Below are 23813 nucleotides of genomic sequence, written 5' to 3'. Positions count from 1 at the left end.
TAGAAGACGGGTTGCTTGAGAAAACAGACGTTCAGACACCACCTCCAGCAACACCAAAGAAAAGTGTGAGAAGAAGTCATAAATGAAATACGATGTTGGAAAGTGTATGTTCATGCACTTTGGTAGAAGGGATACAAGGGCAGACTATTATTTGGATGGGGTTAAAATTTCAAAATTCAGAAGTGCAAAGGGACTTGGGAGTGCTTGTTCAGGATACCCTAAATCAGGGGTGGCCAAACTTTTGAGTTCTAATTTAGGCATACTGCACAGTAACAGGCCATTTTAACCCACGAGTACGTACTGGGGGGGTTAATTGGGCGGCACGGACTTGTGGGCTGAAATGTCCTGTTACTGTGCTGAATGTCTAATTAAAAATTAAAGGTTGGCCACCCCTGCCCTAAAGGTTAACCTCCAGGCTGAGTCGGTGGTGAAGAAGGCAAATGCAATGTTGGCATTCATATCTAAAGAAATAGAATGTAAGAGCAGGGATGTAATGTTGAGGCTTAATAAGCCCTAGTGAGATCTTACATGGAGTACGGGTACAGTTTTTGGATCCTTATTTAAAAAAGGATGTTCTGGCATTAGAGAGGGTTCAGAGAAGATTCACAAGAATGATTCCTGGAATGAAGGGATTAGCATATGAGAAATGTTTGACGGCTCTTGGACTGGACTCCTTGGAGTTCAGAAGAATGAAGGGAGACTTCATTGAAGGATTTCAAATGTTCAAACATCTGGACAGAGTAGATGTGGCAAAGTTGTTTTGCACAGTAGGGGAGTCGAGAACAAGAGCACCCAACTTCAGGATTGAAGGATGCCCATTTAAAACAGATGTGGAGGAATATTTAATAAAAAGAATTTAGAGAAACATCAAGGTAACAGGCTCTTCCGGCCCATGAGCCCGTAATGCCAAATTACTCCAATTCACTGACAATCCCTGTACATTTTGAAGGGTGGGTGGAATGCGGAACACCCAGAGGAACTCCATGCAGATGTGAAGAGCACGTGCAAACTCGTGCTGTCAGCGCTGAATTCTAAACCGGGTTGCTGGCACTGTAATAGCATTGCGCTAACCACCTCGCTATACCGCCCAAGATTCCTTCAGTTAGAGAGTAGTGAATCTCTGGAATTTGCTGTGGAGGTCAGGTTGTTGGGTGTATTTAAGGCAGAACTTGATAGGTATCTGAATATTCAGGTTATCAAAGGATATGGGGAGTGGGAAAACGGATCAACTGATGATGGAATGGCAGAACAATCTCGCCGGGCTGAATGTCCTGTCTGTAGTGTCTAGAGTCTCTCCAAAGGCTTGATACACAGCTAGCTTCCCTTTATGACTGGTCTGATCAGCCCCCTTTCACCACCCCGATCATGTCCATTTCATTGGGGTAGCCAGAAGCACTTATTTTTGTGGTGGAATGTTCTCATGAGAATTGGAAGAAGACGTTGAGGAAATACAACCTTGGTCAGTAAAATGTCAGCATAGAAGGGCGATTCTGCGAACCTTGCACGTGAGGGATGGGTCTTTGCGCATCTTTCAGAAACTGTTTAGGGTGTCCCTTGTTTAAAGCTCGTGAACCATAGTGAGCCCATGAACTGAAATTGACGTTATTCGTTTATCATCAGCTGCACTCAATAAAACCATATTTATATCAGAGTTAAAAGATGCAGATGAATGTTAATTTTGATAAAGGATTTGGTAAAGCAGACAGCTTTGTTCAAGTGAATGCCATTTTGTTTACATTTTTCTCATGGAGTAGGTTGATTCCAGAAGGTTGTTGCAGGAAACAGTTGAATCACAGCCCCACTTGTCAACCCATCCTGCCCAGAAGCAAGCAACAGATTTCACCCGTGTTCTCCTTTTGGATAGCTTGTTGAAAGTTCCTGCAAACAAACTCCTGCATCCTGTTGACATTCTGGTCGAGGTGGGTAGCTGCAATTCATTCAGATAAGATATTCCAACTGCAGACTTTATATTTGGTTTCATGCTCTTTTGTATGCTTGCTCAAACTTTTCATCCTACTTTTAAATAGTGAGGGGCTACATTTCAGAGAGAAGAACCTTATCCCCACTGGGAAAAGAAACATTCCCACCCCTCATTATTTAAAAGACCTCTATAAGGTCACCTGTCAGCTTCCTACAGTTGATGAAAAAAATTCCAGTCTCTAGTCTTTCCAGCCAACTCAAACCCTCAGTCCTGAAAACTGTGTGAATCTTTTCTGCACTTTCTAGCTCAGGAAATGAATTTACAGACCTTTTTATCTCTTTCCATCTCTCTCTCTCATCCTTATCTGATCCCTTGTTCTTTATTGTCAAGTGTTACAAATATTCTCATCTCACTCCCTGATACTGTTGGCCTGCCTCCCACTAAAGACCATATCTCACTCACTCTATCTCTCTATATTTCCATCTTTATCTCTTTCTATCTCACTCTCACCATATGGAGATATATATAGTGCTGGACTGAGTTCTATTAATTGAGCTGGTATTAACCTCAGTTAGGTGTAAATGTTGGGAACCAATTATTCTAAGTAATTGTGAATCTGTAAGAAGGGACAATATCTGAGAATGCTCTCAGCATACAATTATTATCAGCAGTAAACTTTTGAAGAAGTTGTTTCATAAACATTTATTAATTTTTTTTCACATTAGAGCTCACTGGAGAAAGCAACTGAGGAGCAGAGAAAGACGTTGCAAACCCAAATACTATTCTTCGTCATGGACATCTTTCACATCATCATGGAGGAACAGTCTGTGATAAAGCCTTTGGCCAGAGATAGTCAGTCCAACATTCCTTCAGTATTGGTTATTGGTTGAGTGATTGCATACTGAGTGTGTATCCAGTGTCAGTTCAAGTTCTGTGCTCTGAAATAGACTAATTTCTGTTGCAGCCTCATTTCTATGCATGCCTGGGTTTCTCCATTCCTATAACCCTCTGAGATACTTGTTTTCCTCTAATCCAGGCCTCGCCATTGGCTTCTCTTTCACCCATTGATGAGAACCTAAATTAAAGCTTCTCTTTCCTCAGGTGTCTATCTCTCAGTTATGACATGGGAGCATATTGTACAGAATGTTGCATCTGCAGACTCCCCAAAATCTTTCCCCTGTCTAAGTTATAGCTAGTAGCTACTACAAACACTATCTGCATGTGTTTTGGGGTTCTTTTTTAAAAAAACCATTCAATTCCAAACCAATCCATTATCCTGAACATTCACCCCTCTGCTACCAAGAACAAAAGTAGAGGGTGGTTGGAAAGACCAGCACTCGCAAGTTCCCCTCCAAATCGCATTCTGATTTGAAAATGCAGCGCTGGTCCTTCACGTTAGTCCATCTGAAGCCTGGAACTCCCTGCCGAATGCATTGTGGGAGTACCTTCACTATTGGGACCACAACAGGTCAAGAAAGAGGCAAGGACAATAGCAATGACTCTGACATCCCATAATTCCAAGAGGATGACCAGAAATGTGACCAACAATTAATAAAACTGTAAATATGATCTATGGGGCTTGCCCACACACCATTAACTGTAAGGTTAGCATTCAAATAAGCATACTTGATTCACTGTAAGTGGAATAATTTATATGAAATACCTTTGCAAAGTTTGGATGGTTGACAAAAGAATGTTATGGAAAATCACTGTGGAGACTTTTAAAGAACCCCAGCTCACCAAATAAAGGAAGGGAGATGGTGGATAGACTCTCACACTCATTCAACCAGTCATGTGGACCTAACTCATAAACAATCACCAAGATATTGAATCCCTCCCCATGATTTCCATCTTATTTGGTAGGTCCGGCTCAGATGCTCAGCTCGACAGAGGGAAGCTTGGTTACACTATTTGGAAACGTGACCTATTTCAGCCAAAGAATTGTTGACAAGCTGTTTGCCGGAAGGTTTGATGTGAATCCTCAGCATATTCTTCATTTCCTAACCAAACAGATCTGTAAGGTATGATTCTTAACTTGTTGAATATAAAGTCTTTCAGTAAAGGAATTTTTAAAAATGTTGCCCAATGTTGGATGATAAAAACAGGAAGAAGCAAAATCTTTAACATGCCCTGTTCCACCTTGACTGAGTGTGTAAACATTGTAACACTGCTTATCAGAATTAAAATAGTTTACCTTAATTATAACTCAGAAATTGTAAACCAGGAAGGAAAAAACTAAATGAGATGCATTATTTATTGCTAATGGATTTATTCCATTGATTTTTATTAATGAAAATAAAACAAGAATACAAAGTTATTGCAACTGAAACAGAAAAATAATTAAAGATAACCTTATTTATGTTGCATTAGTGTACAATCAGTTTTTTCTCTAAATATTTTAGGTGAAAAGCCTATTCTTATTTTCTCCACAGAATAGCAGTGGATATTACATTAACATCCATTGGTTTTCTTCCTCTCCTTGCTTAATTAATATTTCATAACATTGATCTTAATAGTTTGATGAAATCTTGAAGTGTTCAATACTTGCAGTGTATCTTTGGTCTTAAATCTCAAGTTGGATTTGAATTCAGATAACACTTAGATCTTCTCTTAGTTCCTCTTTGCTGTCTGCCAACCCACCCAGATACAAGGAGAGAAAATACAAACTCCTTACAGATAGTGCCGGATTTGAACATGGGTCCTGGTGCTCTAATAGTATTGTGCGTACTGCTTTGCTAACCGTGCCATCCGAAGTAACCGTGACGCACTTAACTTGCATTGAGTGAGGACCAGTCACATCCTGATGGTACGGGAAATGATTGGCAGTCAGTTGAATGAAATTAAGCCCATTGCTGTGGAAAAATACAACAAATCCCCCAAACTGAAGGTTGACAAACTAATGCCAGTTGTTGGCCACGTCCATTGAGGAAGGAAATTTCTGAGTAACTTCAGAATGAAGGACCAGGAGATCATTGATGAACAGACCTGATGTGTAGAAAAATAAAATACGATCTTCCTTCAATGTTCAAACTCGGTTGTGAAATATCCATGGATGGCACAAGAGGAATTCTGAGAAATGGGTGTCACCTCTTTGGAATATATAGTTTCTTCTCAAATCATTGTGTGTTCTCTCTGAGTCTGAATCAAAATGGCATTTTGGAGATGTTGTGGTTCTTGGAGGTGTACTTGCCAGCGACTGGACTTAACTGGGAGCTTTTCTCCGACCTTGAACTTGCCCGTGTCACATCACACAGTGGAAACATGCAGGGTGAAGGCTGGGGCTCACACTATGGGGGTGTGGACACAAAGCAGTCCTGCCTATGAAACGGCTGATAAACTTTACCAGGAGGCTGAGCCAATTCCTTGGATTCAGCTGTCAATCCTATGAAAAACTATGAAAGTTTCTAACAGAGCTAAGCTTTGAAAGACATTTAACATTTTTTGAAATTTATCAGTTAGTTAAATAAATCAAAGTTATTAAAATATATTAAACACGTTACATATAACAGCAAACACTTAGAGGCAGTGTCTTCAGAAAGCAGCCTCTATCCTCAAGGACCTTCACCACCCAGGCCACGCCCTCTTCTCTCTTCTACCATCAGCAAGGAGGGACAGGAACCTGAAGATGAGCACCCAGTAGTGCAGAAACAGCTTCATTCCCTCTGCTATCAGATTTTTGAATGGATAATGAAGCACAGACATGACCTCTCTTTATCTTCCCTTTCACTCATTTATTTATCTTTTTAAATGTAATTTATACCAATATTTGCACTACCACAGAACAATGAATTGCATGGCTTTTTGTGACAATAAATTCTGATTTTTTAAAAACCCTTCCATAGTCCCTGTCAGCTGCAGTTGTTGGTTCCTGACTGCTCTGAAACCTGATCACTTCTGCTTTTCTTCCCTCAGGTCCTAGACCTTGTTTACTTCCAGAAAGATCACGTTGTGAGCAACCTTTACAGTAGCCTGAACAGAGCAATTCTGTATTGCCTATCAAGACCGAGACAGTCACCCTCAGATTTGCTAATCTTGCTGAATACTCTAAAGTTCCTTCATGAACAGTGGGACATCATTTTTGCCACTTACAACTCCAGTATATCATTCACCATTTGCCTCATCCATTGCCTTTGCCAGATTAAAACCGGAAGGTAAATACCCTACTTTCTCTTGGAGGGGAACATTTTCTTGTTTGACATGCAGCCCTTCCAGCCCCATGACCCTGGTCCATCCAATTAACCGAGAACCCCATGCGTTTTTGGAGGTGGGAGGAAACGGGAGCACATGGAGGAAACCAACGCAGACACGTAGAGAACTTGTAAACTCCTTGCAGATCGCACTGGATTTGAACCCGGGTCATCGGCGCTGTTTTAGCATTGCACTAACCGCTGCCCAAATTTTAATTCCACCTAATTGCAACTTAAATCTGGGGTTTGGATAAACTGCCAGTTGCACTCAGCCTGATGTTTGGTGAATGACCTTTTGTGTTGGTTGCGCCTGGTTTCTGACCACGGCTATTCGTGTGAACTGATGCGATGACTGATAAGTTGTTTGTGATGTTACTGATTGAAGGAAGAGTTCTGTCCATGACATCAAAAAAGAACTGCTCCTTTGAATGAATGAATTCAGTTGCTGGCTCCATCCTGCGAACTATAAACACCCCGCTATCTAGATTTACCCATTTAACATTTCTGCAAGTCACTGAAGGCATGTGCCTTGAATGTGTAACCTGCGAGTCCCAAACCCGATGCATTGGGATTGAGGTTGATCGAGAAGCAGAGATGAGTGAGACTGTAAAAAGGGGATTTTCTAAACATCTATACTTTTAGACCCTGGTGTACTTTTTCAGCCTTTTTCTTCAGGTTTTTGTGAGTAAACTATGATTTGTGTGTTCAATGCTTGTTTGTTATCTTGATTGATAGTTTAGGTGGTGGTCAGAGGGGAAGCCTGCAGCCTTCAGCACAGGAGCCGTGGTGGAGGGTGGGGGTGGGTTGATGATTGCAGAGGCTGTGTTTGGTAAGGGATGGAGATGGAGGAAGGTTTGAATAAGGAAGTAGATAGATGATGTGGTGGGGGTGAGTGGAGGGAGAACATGTCAGGCAGTGGATGATTGTGGCCATATGATAACTGTGGTGGGGGAGTGGGGTATCTAATCAGAGGAGGTGCTGGGGAAATTACTCGCTCACCTTCCCCTCACCAGCCCTTCTCTGACTAAGTCAGGACAACCCCTCGCTTTCAGTTCTATATTTCCTGAGCTCGGGGTACTCATAAAGCACAATTTCTAAAACTAGAGGGGTTTGGCTTTTGTACTAGGTTCTAGACTCAGTGAAAACAATGCTGGAGAAGCTCAGCAGGCCAAACAGCGTTCTTTATATAGCAAAGGTCAAAGTACATGACCGACGTTTTGGGCTTGAGCCCTTTGTCAAGGTGCCTTGATTCATCATAACTTGATGAAGACCTCAAGCCAAAAAGAAACGGTGTCCACAGAATTTCGTTTTTTACTTCTTGACTCAGTGACCCACCTACTGGGGCAGGTTTGGCCACCTATCACAGTATTTGGTGTATATTGCCTGGTTCTTCTGGAAGTTTATCTTGCACCATTTTCCAGTTATCCCAATGGATTTGGAGTGGGAACCTGCAGCAAAAAGGCCTCCTGGTATGCACAATCAGCTGCAAATAGTGAACAGTATGATGGCTCCTTCGAATCAATCTGCACACAAGATGGTAAGAATTGACCTTTTAACGACAAAAGAGAGTCTAATGAGTAACTGATTAGTTAACTATCAATCTTCTGAAATCGCCTTTATTGACCTGGATGTCAGGTACTTGTCTTTTTTTTTAAATTTTTTATTTTTCACACCATAAACCACACTGACCAAGATACATACATTTTCCTTTTCAAATATATACAGTGTCATTTTCTCCCCCCCTTCCCTCCTCCCATCCCACCCTCCCTACCTCCCCCCCCCATTCATTTAGAGTACAAAATCTAAGATACATTAAACCAGTCAAACAATGTTGTCATTCAATAAAAATAAACAAGAAATTCCACTGAGTCAATTCTTTTCATTTCCTTCTCCTTTCGTTAATTTAGATGGTAGATGTCCCCGGTAGGTTTTTCTCTATTGTGTTTCATGTATGGCTCCCATATTTGTTCAAATATTGTAATATTATTTCTTGAATTATATGTTATTTTTTCTAATGGAATACATTTATTCATTTCTACATACCATTGTTGTATTCTCAAATTATCTTCCAATTTCCAGGTTGACATAATACATTTTTTTGCTACGGCTAGAGCTATCTTAACAAATCTTTTTTGTGCACCATCCAAATCAAGTCCAAATTCTTTATTTTTTATGTTACTTAGGAGGAAGATCTCTGGGTTTTTTGGTATATTGTTTTCTGTAATTTTATTTAATATCTGGTTTAGATCTTCCCAAAATTTTTCTACTTTCTCACATGTCCAGATTGCATGAATTGTTGTTTCCATTTCTTTTTTACAACGAAAACATCTGTCAGATACTGTTGGGTCCCATTTATTTAACTTTTTTTAAAATTTTTTAATTTTTTTAATTTTTCACACTATAAACCATATTGATCAAGATACACACATTTTCCTTTTCAAATATATACAGTGTCGTTTTCTCCCCCACTTCCCTCCTCCCCTCCCTACCTCCCTCACCTTCCCTCCCACTTATTTAAAGTTCAGAATCGAAGATACATTAAATCCGTCAAACAATGTTGTCACTTAATAAAAATAAACAAGAAATTCCACTGAGTCAGTTCTTTTCATTATCTTCTCCTTCTGTCATTTTAGGTGGTAGATGTCCACGGTAGGTTTTCTCTATTGTGTTTTATGTATGGCTCCCATATTTGTTCAAATATTGTAATGTTATTTCTTAAATTGTATGTTATTTTTTCTAATGGAATACATTTATTCATTTTGAAATACCATTGTTGTATTCTCAAATTATCTTCTAATTTCCAGGTTGACATAATACAGTTTTTTGCTACAGCTAGGGCTATCATAACAAATCTTTTTTGTGCTCCATCCAGATCAAGTCCAAATTCTTTGTTTTTTATATTACTTAGGAGGAAGATCTCTGGGTTTTTTGGTATATTGCTTTTTGTGATTTTATTTAGTATCTGCTTTAGATCTTCCCAAAATTTTTTCACTTTCTCACATGTCCAGATTGCATGAACTGTTGTTCCCGTTTCCTTTTTACAGCGAAAACATCTGTCTGATACTGTTGGGTCCCATTTGTTTAACTTTTGAGGTGTAATGTATAACTTGTGTATCCAGTTATATTGTATCATACGTAACCTTGTGTTTATTGTTTTTCTCATGGTTCCGGAGCATAGTTTCTCCCATGTTTCATTCTTTATCTTGATGCTTAGATCTTGTTCCCATTTTTGTTTGGTTTTACCATTTGTTTCCTTTTTTTTTTATAAATTTTTTATTTTTCACACCATAAATCACATTAGCCATGCTACACACTTTTTCTTTTTCACACATATACAGTGACTTTTTCTCCCCCCCCTCCCTCCTCCCAAGCCACCCCCCACCCCCCCTCCCATCCATTTTAGGTATACAATCTAGGTTACATTAAACCAGTCAGATAATGTTGTCATTCAACAAAAATACACCAGAAATTCTACTGAGTCCATTCTTTTCTTTCCTTCTCCTTCCATCAACTTAGGTAATGATTGTCCCCGGTAGGTTTTCGCTATTGTATTTAATGTAAGGCTCCCATATTTGTTCGAATATTTCAATATTATTTCTTAAACAATATGTAATTTTTTCTAATGGAATACATTTATTCATTTCTATATACCATTGTTGTATTTTCAGATTATCTTCCAATTTCCAGGTTGACATAATACATTTTTTTGCTACGGCTAGGGCTATCTTAACAAATCTTTTTTGTGCATCCTCCAAATCAATTCCAAATTCTTTGTTTTTTATGTTACTTAGAAGAAAGATCTCTGGATTCTTTGGTATATTGTTTTCTGTTATTTTATTTAATATCTGATTGAGATCTTCCCAAAATTTTTCTACTTTCTCACATGTCCAGATTGCATGAATTGTTGTTCCCATTTCTTTTTTACATCGAAAACATCTATCGGATACTGTTGGGTCCCATTTATTTAACTTTTGAGGTGTAATGTATAATCTGTGTAGCCAGTTATATTGTATCATACGTAGCCTCGTATTTATTGTATTTCTCATCGTTCCAGAACATAATTTCTCCCATGTTTCCTTTTTTATCTTTATATTTAAATCTTGTTCCCATTTTTGTTTAGTTTTACCATTTGTTTCCTCATTCTCTTTTTCTTGCAGTTTAATATACATATTTGTTATAAATCTTTTGATTAACATTGTATCTGTAATCACATATTCAAGGTTACTTCCCTCTGGCAAACTCAAATTGCTTCCTAATTTATCTTTCAAGTAGGATCTCAGTTGGTAATATGCCAGCGCTGTATCTCCAGTTATATTGTACTTATCTCTCATTTGTTCAAAGGATAAGAATCTACTTCCTGAAAAACAATTCTCTATTCTTTTAATCCCTTTTTTTCCCCATTCTCTAAAGGACAGGTTATCTATTGTAAAAGGGAGTAACTTATTTTGCGTCAATATTAGTTTTGGTAATTGATAATTTGTTTTATTTCTTTCTACATGAATCTTCTTCCAAATATTGAGGAGATGATGTAATACTGGAGAAGTTCTATGTTGTACCAATTTTTCATCCCATTTATATAATATGTGTTCAGGTATCTTTTCCCCTATTTTATCTAATTCTAATCTCGTCCAGTCTGGTTTTTCCCTTGTTTGATAAAAATCTGATAGGTATCTTAATTGTGCGGCTCTATAATAATTTTTAAAGTTTGGCAATTGTAAGCCTCCTTGTTTATACCATTCTGTTAATTTATCCAGTGCTATCCTCGGTTTCCCCCCTCTCCATAAAAATTTCCTTATTATTTTCTTTAACACTTTGAAGAATTTTTCTGTCAGTTGTATTGGCAATGCCTGAAATAAGTATAATATCCTTGGAAAAATTTTCATTTTAATACAGTTTATCCTTCCTATTAGTGTTAGTGGTAGATCTTTCCAATGCTCTAAATCGTCCTGTAATTTTTTCATTAGTGGATAATAATTGAGTGTGTATAATTGGCCGAGATTTTTGTTTATTTGTACACCTAGGTATCTTATTGCCTGCATTTGCCATCTAAATGGAGATTCCTTCTTAAATTTTGAGAAATCCGCATTATTCATAGGCATTGCTTCACTTTTATTTACGTTTATCTTGTAACCCGACACTTCTCCATATTCCTTCAATTTCTTATATAATTCTTTTATTGATAGTTCTGGTTCTGTTAAGTACACTATAACATCATCTGCAAATAGACTGATTTTATATTCCTTGTCTTTTATTTTTATTCCTTTTATATTATTATCTATTCTTATCAATTCTGCTAGTGGTTCTATAGCTAACGCAAACAATAAAGATGATAGTGGGCATCCCTGCCGCGTTGACCTGCTTAAGTTAAATTGTTTTGATACATGTCCATTTACTGTCACTTTCGCTAACGGTTCCTTATATAATGCTTTAATCCAATTAATATACTTCTCCGGTAAACTGAATTTTTGCAATACTTTGAACAAATAATTCCATTCTACTCTGTCGAAGGCCTTCTCTGCGTCTAAAGCAACTGCTACTGCAGGTGCTTTATTTCTTTCTACTGCATGAATTAAGTTAATAAATTTACAAATATTGTCTGTTGTGCGTCTTTTTTTGATAAATCCGGTTTGGTCTAAATTTACCATTTTCGGTACCTGCTCTGCTAATGTGTTTGCTAATAGTTTAGCTATTATCTTATAATCTGTGTTTAGTAAAGATATTGGTCTATATGACGCTGGTGAGAGTGGATCTTTCCCTTGTTTTAGTATTACTGTAATTATTACTGTTTTACATGAATCTGGTAAGCTTTGTGTTTCATCAATCTGGTTGATTACATCCAGGAGGGGCGGAATTAATAAGTCTTTAAATGTTTTGTAGAATTCTATTGGGAGTCCATCCTCTCCTGGTGTCTTATTATTTGGTAATTTTTTTATTATCTCTTGTATTTCTACTGTTCCAAATGGTTCTGTTAATTTATTTTGTTCCTCTATTTGTAGTTTTGGTAGTTCAATTTTAGTCAAAAATTCATCTATTTTCCCTTCTTTCCCTTCGTTTTCAGTTCGGTATAATTGTTCATAGAATTCTCTAAAGTTTTCCTTAATTTCTTTTGGATTATATGTAATTTGTTTGTCTTTTTTCCTTGATGCCAATACCATTTACTTAGCTTGTTCTGTCTTAAGTTGCCATGCTAGGATTTTGTACGTTTTTTCACCCAGTTCATAATATTTCTGTTTTGTCTTCATTATATTCTTCTCTACCTTATATGTTTGTAATGTTTCATATTTTATTTTTTTATCCGCCAATTCTCTTCTTTTAGTTGTATCTTCCTTCATTGCTAATTTTTTTTCTATATTTACTATTTCCCTTTCCAACTGCTCTGTTTCCTGATTATAGTCCTTCTTCATCTTGGTTACATAACTTATTATTTGCCCTCTAATGAATGCTTTCATTGCATCCCATAGTATAAACTTATCTTCCACTGATTCCGTATTTATTTCAAAATACATTTTTAATTGTTTTTCAATAAATTCTCTAAAATCCTGCCTTTTAAGTAGCATGGGGTTTAATCTCCATCTATACATTCTTGGAGGGATGTCCTCTAGCTTTACTGTCAATATTAAGGGTGAATGGTCCGATAGTATTCTAGCTTTATATTCTGTTTTTCTTACTTTATCTTGCATACTAGCTGATAACAAAAATAGGTCTATTCTTGAGTATGTTTTATGTCTAGCCGAGTAATATGAATATTCCTTTTCTTTTGGGTTTTGTTTCCTCCATATATCCAAAAGTTGCATTTCTTGCATTGATTTAATTATAAATTTGGTTACTTTGTTCTTTCTGTTAATTTTTTTCCCAGTTTTTTCCATATTTGAATCCAAATTCAGGTTGAAATCCCCTCCTATTAGTATGTTCCCTTGCGTATTAGCTACCTTCAAAAAGATATCTTGCATAAACTTTTGATCTTCTTCGTTAGGTGAATATACATTAAGTAGATTCCAAAACTCCGAATATATCTGACATTTTATCATTACATATCTCCCTGCTGGATCTATTATTTCCTCTTCTATTTTAAATGGCACATTTTTACTAATTAATATAGCCACTCCTCTTGCTTTTGAATTATACGATGCTGCTGTTACATGTCCTACCCAATCTCTCTTTAATTTCTTGTGCTCCAATTCAGTTAAGTGTGTTTCTTGGACAAATGCTATATCAATTTTTTCTTTTTTCAGTAAATTTAGCAGTTTCTTCCTTTTAATTTGGTTATGTATTCCATTAATATTTAAAGTCATATAGTTCAACGTAGCCATTTTATACTTTGTTTATCTTCCCTTTCCGTTTTTCCATCATTACCTTTCCTCCTTTTCCATTTCTGTTTTCTTATTTTAAACCCTTTATAAGACAACATTCCTAAAACATCAAACATTTTCCTTATTCTCCTATTTATAACTTCTTTAGCCCCAATCTCCCCTTCCCCTCCTGAGTTGTCCTTTATCCCTTGTCGGACAACCACATCTCCCCTCTCCATTTGGGTTTGCGAATTCACTCGCAAGCGTCAACTGATTTTGCAGTGACCTCTATTCCCCCCCACCCAGCCCCCCCCAGAAAAGATTTCACTTTTCATATGTAACAAAGGTCACTCTTTTAATTCCCTCCTTATTCTCTCTATTCCATTACCTTCCCTTATTAATTCTTGTCTATACTATCTATATTTTCCTCTAAGTACCGATACATTCACGTATGCACATTATACCTATACACTCTTATACCTCTTTACCCACATACATATCAATCGTGATCATTTTTACTCTCATTACACGTCTTCATCTCTCCGTCTATTTTGTAGTTGTTCTGCAAATTTTCGTGCTTCTTCTGGATCCGAGAATAGTCTGTTTTGTTTTCCTGGAATAAATATTTTCAATACCGCTGGATGCTTTAGTATAAATTTATACCCTTTCTTCCATAAAATCGCCTTTGCTGTATTGAACTCCTTTCTCTTCTTTAGGAGTTCAAAACTTATATCTGGATAAATGAAGATTTTTTGCCCTTTATACTCCAGTGGCTTGTTGCCCTCTCTTACTTTTTCCATTGTCTTCTCCAGTATCTTTTCTCTTGTAGTATATCTTAGGAATTTTACTAAAATAGATCTTGGTTTTTGTTGTGGTTGTGGTTTAAAGGCCAATGCTCTATGTGCCCTTTCTATTTCCATTTCTTGCTGTAGTTCTGGACATCCTAGGATCCTAGGGATCCAATCTTTTATAAACTCCCTCATATTCTTGCCTTCTTCATCTTCCTTAAGGCCCACTATCTTTATGTTATTTCTTCTGTTATAATTTTCCATTATATCTATTTTTTGAGCTAGTAGTTCTTGTGTCTCTATAGCTTTTTTATTAGATTCCTCTAATTTCTTTTTTAAGTCCTCTACCTCCATTTCTGCTGCTACTGCCCGCTCTTCCATCTTGTCCATTTTCTTTCCCATTTCTGTTAAGGTCATATCTATTTTGTTCATTTTCTCTTCTGTGTTGTTTATTCTTCTTCTTAAATCATTAAATTCCTGTGTCTGCCATTCTTTAAATGACTCCATGTATCCTTTAACAAGAGAAAGTATATCCTTTATCTTGCCTTTCCCTTCTTCTTCTATTTCACTGTACTCTTCCTCTTCTTCTTCCTCTGGGTTGGCCATCTGTTGTTTCTTTGTTGCCCTTTTCTTCTCTTCTTTCTTGTTTCCATTGTCTTCTGTGTTCTCTTCTTGCTGCAGGTGTTCTGCAGCTGTCGTTGCCGGCTGTGGAGATCGGCTCCCCAGCTGGTCCCCCCTCCCGTCGGTGTGTTTTTTTTCATGCGCGGTTGCGCACTTTTACTCGGCTCAGCGAGCCATTTTTGTAGTCCAATTTCTACCGACATGAGGAAGCGGGTTTCTCTCTCCACAGCGGGCCTCTTCGAACAGGTAAGGCCTTCTCCTTCTTCCTCCGTTGTCTTCTCTTCCTCTCTTCTTACCGTTGATTTTGATTTTTCTTTTTTTGTCGCCATCTTCTTTCCACCTTTATACTCACTTTTCTTTAACTTTTATTTCTGTGCCTTTGTGTTTTCCTTTGTTTTTTCCGACTTTTCTGGAGAGGGCTGGAGTTCACCGTCCGGCCACTACTCCATCACGTGACTCCTCCCCCATTTATTTAACTTTTGAGGTGTAATGTATAGCCTGTGTATCCAGTTATATTGTATCATACGTAACCTCGTATTTATTGTATTTCTCATCGTTCCAGAGCATAACTTCTCCCATGTTTCCTTCTTTATCTTTATATTTAAATCTTGTTCCCATTTTTGTTTAGTTTTACCATTTGTTTCCTCATTCTCCTTTTCTTGCAGTTTAATATACATATTTGTTATAAATCTTTTGATTATCATTGTATCTGTAATCACATATTCAAAGTTACTTCCCTCTGGTAACCTCAGACTACTTCCTAATTTGTCCTTCAAGTAGGATCTCAATTGGTAATATGCCAACACTGTATCTTGAGTTATATTTATCCTTCATTTGTTCAAAGGATAATAATCTATTTCCTGAAAAACAATTTTCTATTCTTTTGATCCCTTTTTTCTCCCATTCTCTAAAGGAAAGGTTATCTATTGTAAAAGGGAGTAACTGATTTTGCGTCATTATTAGTTTTGGTAATTGGTAATTTGTTTTATTCCTTTCTACATGAATCTTCTTCCAAATATTGAGCAGATGATGTAATACTGGAGTACTCCTACATTATACCAATTTTTCATCCCATTTATATAATATGTGTTCAGGTATCTTTTCCCCTATTTTATCTAGTTCTAATCTAGTCCAATCTGGCTTTTCCCTTGTTTGATAAAAATCTGATAGGTATCTTAATTGTGCGGCTCTATAATAATTTTTAAAGTTTTGCAGTTGTAAACCTCCTTGTTTATACCATTCTGTTAATTTATCTAGTGCTATCCTCGGTTTCCCCCCTTTCCATAAAAATTTCCTTATTATTTTCTTTAACTCCTTGAAGAATTTCTCTGTCAAGTGCATTGGCAATGCCTGAAATAGGTATAGTATCCTTGGGAAAATGTTCATTTAATACAGTTTATCCTTCCTATTAGTGTTAGTGGTAAATCTTTCCAATGCTCTAAATCGCCCTGTAATTTTTTCATTAGTGGATAATAATTGAGTTTATATAGATGGCCGAGATTTTTATTTATTTGTATACCTAGGTATCTTATTGCTTGTATTTGCCATCTGAATGGTGATTCCTTCTTAAATTTTGAGAAATCCGCATTATTCATTGGCATTGCTTCACTTTTATTTACGTTAATCTTGTAACCTGACACTTCTCCATATTCTTTCAATTTCTTATATAATTCTTTTTTTGATAATTCTGGTTCTGTTAACTATACTATACTTAACATCCGCAAATAAACTGATTTTATATTCCTTGCCTTTTATTTTTATCCCTTTTATATTATTTTCTGTTCTTATCAATTCTGCTAGTGGTTCTATAGCTAACGCGAACAATAAGGGTGATAGTGGGCATCCCTGGCATGTTGATCTGCTTAAATTAAATTGCTTTGATATATATCCATTTACTGTCACTTTCGCCAATGGCCCCTTATATAATGCTTTAATCCAATTAATATACTTCTCTGGTAAACTGAATTTTTGCAATACTTTGAATAAATAATTCCATTCTACTCTGTCAAAGGCCTTCTCTGCGTCTAAAGCAACTGCTACTGTTGGCGCTTTACTCCCTTCTACTGCATGAATTAAGTTAATAAATTTACAAATATTGTCTGTTGTCCATCTTTTTTTAATAAATCCAGTTTGGTCTAGATTTACCATTTTAGGTACATAATCTGCTAATCTGTTTGCTAATAGTTTAGTTATTATCTTATAATCTGTGTTAAGTAATGATATTGGTCTATATGACGCTGGTGCAAATGGATCTTTCCCTGGCTTTGGTATTACTGTAATTATTGCTGTTTTACATGAATCTGGTAAGCTTTGTGTTTTGTCAATCTGGTTGATTACTTCCAGGAGGGGAGGAATTAATAAATGTTTAAATGTTTTATAGAACTCTCTTGGGAATCCATCCTCTCCTGGTGTTTTATTATTTGGTAGTTTTTTTTTATTATCTCTTGTATTTCTACTATTTCAAATGGTTCTGTTAATTTATTTTGTTCCTCTATTTGTAATTTTGGTAGTTCAATTTTAGTTAAAAATTCATTTATTTTGCCTTCTTTCCCTTCGTTTTCAGTTTGGTATAATTGTTCATAGAATTCTCTAAAGTTTTCATTAATCTCCGTTGGATTATATGTGATTTGTTTGTCTTTTTTCCTTGATGCCAATACCATTTTCTTCGCTTGTTCTGTCTTAAGCTGCCATGCTAGAATTTTGTGTGTTTTTTCCCCTAGTTCATAATATTTCTGTTTTGTCTTCAATATGTTCTTCTCCACCTTATATGTTTGTAGTGTTTCATATTTTTTTTTTATCTGCCAATTCTCTTCTTTTAGTTGTATCTTCCTTCATTGCTAATTCTTTTTCTATATTTACTATTTCCCTTTCCAACTGCTCTGTTTCCTGATTATAGTCCTTCTTCATCTTGGTTACATAACTTATTATTTGCCCTCTAATGAACGCTTTCATTGCATCCCATAGTATAAACTTATCTTTCACTGATTCCGTATTTATTTCAAAGTACATTTTAATTTGTCTTTCAATGAATTCTCTAAAATCCTGCCTTTTAAGTAGCATGGAGTTTAATCTCCATCTATACATTCTTGGAGGGATGTCCTCAAACTCTATTGTCAATATCAAGGGTGAATGGTCCGATAATATTCTAGCTTTATATTCTGTTTTTCTTATTCTATCTTGCATACGAGCTGATAACAGAAATAGGTCTATTCTTGAGTATGTTTTATGTCTATATGTTGTTTCCTCCATATATTCAAAAGTTGCATTTCTTGCATCGATTTAATTATAAATTTGGTTACTTTGTTCTTTCTGTTAATTTTTTTCCCAGTTTTATCCATATTTGAATCCAAATTAAGGTTGAAATCCCCTCCTATTAATATGTTCCCTTGCATATCTGCTATCTTCAAAAAAATATCTTGCATAAACTTTTGATCTTCTTCGTTAGGTGAATATACATTGAGTAGATTCCAAAACTCCGAATATATCTGACATTTTATCATTACATATCTCCCTGCTGGATCTATTATTTCCTCTTCTATTTTAATTGGTATATTTTTACTGCTTAATATAGCTACTCCTCTTGCTTTTGAATTATACGACACTGCTGTTACATGTCCTACCCAATCTCTCTTTAATTTCTTGTGCTCCAATTCAGTTAAGTGTGTTTCTTGCACAAATGCTACATCAATTTTTTCTTTTTTCAGTAAATTTAGCAGTTTCTTCCTTTTGATTTGGTTATGTATTCTGTTAATATTTAAAGTCATATAGTTCAACGTAGCCATTTCATACTTTGTTTATCTTCCCTTTCCGTTTCTCCATCATCACCTTTCCTTCTTATCCATTTCTGCTTTCTTGTTTTGAACACTTTATAAGACAACATTTCTAAAACATCAAACATTTTCCTTATTCTCCTATTTAAAACTTCTTTAACCCCATTCTCCCCTCCCCCTCCTGAGTTGCCCTTTATCCCTTGTCGGGCAACCACATCTCCCCTCTCCATTTGGATTTGCGAATTCACTCGCAAGTGTCAACTGACCGTAACTCCTCCCCACCCAGCCCCCCCCGGAAAAGATTTCAATTTTAATTCCCTCCTTATTCCCTCTATTCCCTTTCATTCCCTTATTAATTCTTATCTATACTCTATATATTTTCCTCTAAATACGGATACACTCATGTATACACATATATACATATATATATAAAAAAAAAATTATATATATATATATATATATAAATATATAAATATACCCATATACACACATACATATAGTTCGTGGTCATTTTTACTCTCATTACATGTCTTCATCTCTCTGCTTGTTTTGTAGTTGTTCTGCAAATTTTCGTGCTTCCTCTGGATCCGAGAATAGTCTGTTTTGTTGCCCTGGAATAACTATTTTAAGTACCGCTGGGTACTTTAACATAAATTTATATCCTTTTTTCCATAAGATCGTTTTTGCTGTATTGAACTCCTTCCTCTTCTTCAGGAGTTCAAAACTTATGTCTGGATAGAAAAAATTTTTTTGACCTTTGTATTCCAGTGGCTTTTTGTCTTCTCTTATTTTCTTCATTGCTTTCTCCAATATATTTTCTCTTGTATATCTTAAAAATTTTACTAAAATGGATCTTGGTTTTTGCTGCGGTTGTGGTTTTGTTCTATGTGCCCTCTCTATTTCCATTTCTTCCTGTAATTCTGGTCTTCCTAGGACCCTGGGGATCCAATCTTTTATAAATTTTCTCATATTCTTGACTTCTTCATCTTCCTTAAGGCCCACTATCTTTATATTATTTCTTCTATTATAGTTTTCCATTATATCTATCTTCTGAGCTAACAGCTCATGTGCCTCTTTAACTTTTTTATTAGATTCTTCTAATTTCTCTTTTAAGTCCTCTACTTCCATTTCTACGATTATTTCTCGTTCTTCCACATTATCCACTCTTTTTCCTATCTCTGATATGACCATTTCTGTTTTATTCATTTTTTCTTCTGCATTCTTAATTCTTCTTTTTATCTCATTAAATTTTTGTAATTGCCATTCTTTCACTGATTCCATTTATTCTTTAAAAAAAGATATATCCATTGTCCTGCCTTTCTCTTCTTCTTCCATTTCTCTATGTTCTTCTTCTTCTTCTTCCTCTGGGTTGACCATTTGTTGTTTCCTTGTTTTCTTTTTACCCTCTTCTTTCTTGTTGTCGTTATTTTCCATGTTCTGCTCCTGTTGCTGTGTTGCAGCTGTCACTCTCAGCTGTGGAGATCGACTCCGCAGCTGTTCCCCCCTTCCGTCAGTGTGCTTTTTTTTCATGCGCAGTTGCGCACTTTTACTCGGCTCTGCGAGCCATTTTTGTAGTCCCGAGCCCGGGACTTCCACTGACCTGAGGGAGCGGGCTTCTCTCTCCGCGGCGGGCCTCCTCGGACAGGTAAGGCCTTCACCTTCTTCTTCCGACGTTCTTTCCTCTTCTCTTCTTCCCGTTGTTTTCGACTTTTCTCTCTTCGCTGCCATTTTCTTCTCACCTTTATTTTTACATTGTTTTAATTTTTACTCTTGTACCTTTGTGTTTTGTGCGGTTTTTTTTCAACTTTTCCAGAGAGGGCTGGAATTCCCTGACCGGCCACTACTCCATCACGTGACTCCTCCTATGTCAGGTACTTGTCATTGGGACATTTGATTCTTTTGGAGTGAGGCAGGGGCTGTCAGCCATCAGGGGTGGGTTTGGAATCAGAGGGCCAACATTCACAATAATGCCCAATCCCTTTCCTCAAAGACCATGAGAGACCCAACTGAGTGTGACAGCTGCTTGACAAACCCTTGGTTGTTTTTTGCCCAGTTATTGAATTTAGATTCATGTGATGAGTTTGGAACTTGCTGATTCTGTCTTGCAACTTACAACTGTCGTGGACGATGATCACTCGAGAGCAGGACCTAGATGTCGTGTGCTAGTTGGTGCCAGGTGTGGTTTTTGTTCATGTATCTGGGATCAACCCAGGATCTATGGCTGTATTTACTGGCACTATGCAGTGGTGGTGAGCCACCTTTCTGCAGTCCTCTGGGGAAAAAAAATGCATGAATTTCCTCCCAGTGCTCAGTTTCATCCCACGATGGGGGGTTCATATGCATTAGAGCATAGAACAATGGAACAGAACATGCCCTGTGGCCCATAATGTGTTGACAACCTCTATATACCTACAAAAACAATACTAAACCGTCCCTGTCTCATAACCCTCTATTTTTCCTTCACCCATGAGCCTAATAATCACTTAAATACCCCTAATGTTTCAGCCTCCATCACCATCCCTGGCAGAGTGTTCCAGGCACCCACGACCCTTGAAACTTTCCTCCCTTCACTCCTCTAGTGTTTGCAAAAAAATGGCGCTGGCTATCTCCGCGCAGATAACGTCAGGGAGAGGAGTTGATGTGCATGTGACAGAATGAATGAGTTGTAGGAGCACAGGAAATGCTCCCACGGAAGACTGTGTTGACCTGCTCAGATAGCTGGCCTCCAACTCTGTAATCATGAATATCACTTCAATCATGGGCATGTTTTCCCCTGAAGGCCCATTCAGTTTTACTGCCTCCTTGAACTCGGTCAGATGCTGCCTTAACCCTGCAAACAGCAGCTCTCAACTCCTCTTGGGTGTTCAGCTTATTGGTCCATGTTTGGAGCAAGGCGCTGGGGTGGGGGTGATCAGTGAGCAGGTTATTATTGAGAAGTGCCCTTTCAATGTGGCCCTTCGGCACTTTGCTGATGGTTGAGGTGGGCTTCTTTCACAGTAATTAGCTGAAGAGGACGTGTCCTGATTTTTGTGACAGCACAGATTGAGGCAACTTTCCATCTCACCAGCGAGACGCAGCGCTGTGACTGTGCTGGATTAACATGTCAAAGGCAGTGCTGGTCCATGACCCGGTTCTGGCTCCCATGGCCCCTTTGCTGTCCTGAACCCCCTCAGCCTATTCCTGACATTGCATGGAGTGAATCAACTTGACCTCTGTGCTGGCCGGGATCCCAGGAGGAAGCCCAGAGCCACCCACTCAGCTGCTCGGGCTGAACGTGTTTCCAGATGCTTCACCTTTTCACTCTCACTCCCACGCTGCACCCTGCCCTCATTTCCCCGGCCTCCTGTAAGCCATTCAGTTGTCCACAGGTTCATGACCATAAGTGGCAGGATCTCAGCGTTGACCTTGGGAATAACTACCTCTGCTGCTTGCCTTCTGTTTTTCCTAATTACCTTGCACGTAGCCCTGTGTAACTTGGCCCTTCTCTGTGGATTCAGGTTTATTGTTGGAGCATATGACATCACATACAGCCCTGAGATTCTTTTTCCTGTGGCCGAGACAGAATGACCACTTATTGGTAGTGCAAAAAAAACTACACGACATATACATGAAAACAAATAATGAAACGTAAACAAATGGACTGTGCAATACAGAGAGGAAAAAAAAATCAATAAAGTCCAAAAGTAAGAGTCCTTAAGTGAGTCCCTGATTGACTCTATTATTGAGGAGTCTGATGGTGGTGGGGTCGCAGCTGTTCCTGAACCTGGTAGTGTGGGTCCTTTATCATTGATACTTCTTTCCTGATGCAAGTATTGTGTGCTGGGTGTGAGGGTCTATGATGACTGCTATATTTTGTGTGATCTTGTAATTAAAAAAAAAATTTCAAATTCCCAAAGTGAATTCCTTTCTTGCTTTAACTTGCTTCCCTATCTGTCTGCTGTGCGCAAGGTGGAAGGGGTCCTCAATTAATTTGCGTGCCCTCTTCAGACAATGATCCTGGTAGATCATGTCAATGGTCTTATGGTTTTGTGGATTGACCTCCGATCCATTTCTCTGCAGCGACCGTACCACATTGTGATGCAGTCAGCCAGGATGCCCTCGATAGAGTTCCTGTAGAAGGTTGACATAATGGTGGCCGGTAGCTTTGCCCGCTTCAGTCTTCTCAGGAAATGCAGTCACTGTTGCACCTTCCTGACAAATGAGGAGATGTTGCGTGTCCATGATAGCTCACTCATTAAGTGAACTCCAAGGAACTTGGTGCTCTCCACTACAGAGATGTTGATGTGTATTGGAGTGTGGTCGTTCCTGGTCCTCCTGAAGTCCAGGAAGTTCAGTAATGTCTTTACAGAGGGAAATATTTATATTATTCTTTTTATTAAGTAGTTCCTTTGCACATTAACCCAACTTTGTTTCTGTAAATTTTAGTTTTGTCTGTAGTCAGTGATTGAAATGACATGAAAAATACAGATTTTAATTTTCCTGTTCTTTGAATTGCAAGCTCAAAAAGAAGTATTCAACTTGGTTGAATGGGTGTGGAATCATCTAATGACACAAAGGAGACTGGCTCTGGAGGACTGCTACAAGATAGAACTCTCAGTCAAGCAAGGGTCCAACGAGAAGGTTGTGGGCATTTCAGAGGTCTCTCCTCTCTGGGAAGAATCTGCATCGAGGGCATGGCTTCAATATATAGGTCAGTGAATTGGACAGTTGTAAGGTTCAAACTGAAACAAATTTGAGGTTCTTTTTTTAATCAAAATGATAACAGAAACGAATAGAAACGTTCAACAGCTCAGGCAGCATCTGCAGGGAGAGAAACTGTGTTAATATTTCAGGCTAAAGACCTGAAGAGTGTTTTCACCATTTTAGTTAGATACCCAGCACCTGTGGATTTTCTTTATTTTCTTCTATATCTAACTGCCCAGCCCTTCCACTGGGTTCTTGCAACCACCTCTCTATCATTTTGCATGGAAAGTAATTACGCGATTTTGAATTTGGCGGTAGTGTTTCACCCCGAGCATTTGAATTAGGAGCAAAGTTGTCCCTCAGCCAGCCCCAGGTGATATAACATTCTTCCTATGGGAACCTTTCACCAAGTATTTGTCAGTCTTTCTCTGCCTGAAGACTGTCCAAAACAGCTTCCACTGGCCTTTAAGGATGTCATTATCGGAGAGGAAAACATTTGGCTCCTAAATGAGTGACTCCTTATTTTCAAACAATGACCACTCATTTCAGATTCT

General features: G+C 37.6%; 1 protein-coding gene across 5 annotated transcripts in view; it reads left to right on the top strand.

Moving 5' to 3' along the window:
• wdfy4 (WDFY family member 4) overlaps positions 1–23813 on the top strand; it is a 224292-nt gene that overhangs the window by 85438 nt on the left and 115041 nt on the right. For all 5 annotated transcript variants that reach the window (XR_011340161.1, XM_069885345.1, XM_069885346.1 and 2 more), the window contains exons 34-39: positions 1755–1919; positions 2647–2773; positions 3785–3942; positions 5834–6072; positions 7530–7645; positions 23075–23266. Coding sequence is in view for 4 of the 5 variants with exons in the window: in XM_069885345.1 (XP_069741446.1) it covers positions 1755–1919; positions 2647–2773; positions 3785–3942; positions 5834–6072; positions 7530–7645; positions 23075–23266 (997 nt within the window). In the remaining variant the exon portion in view is untranslated. The remainder of the gene's footprint in view (positions 1–1754; positions 1920–2646; positions 2774–3784; positions 3943–5833; positions 6073–7529; positions 7646–23074; positions 23267–23813) is intronic.

Source organism: Narcine bancroftii, chromosome 6, assembly GCF_036971445.1.
Source record: "Narcine bancroftii isolate sNarBan1 chromosome 6, sNarBan1.hap1, whole genome shotgun sequence".
Classification (NCBI taxonomy): domain Eukaryota; kingdom Metazoa; phylum Chordata; class Chondrichthyes; order Torpediniformes; family Narcinidae; genus Narcine; species Narcine bancroftii.
Note: the sequence above shows the minus strand (reverse complement) of the source record. Positions and strands in the feature narration are given on the sequence as shown.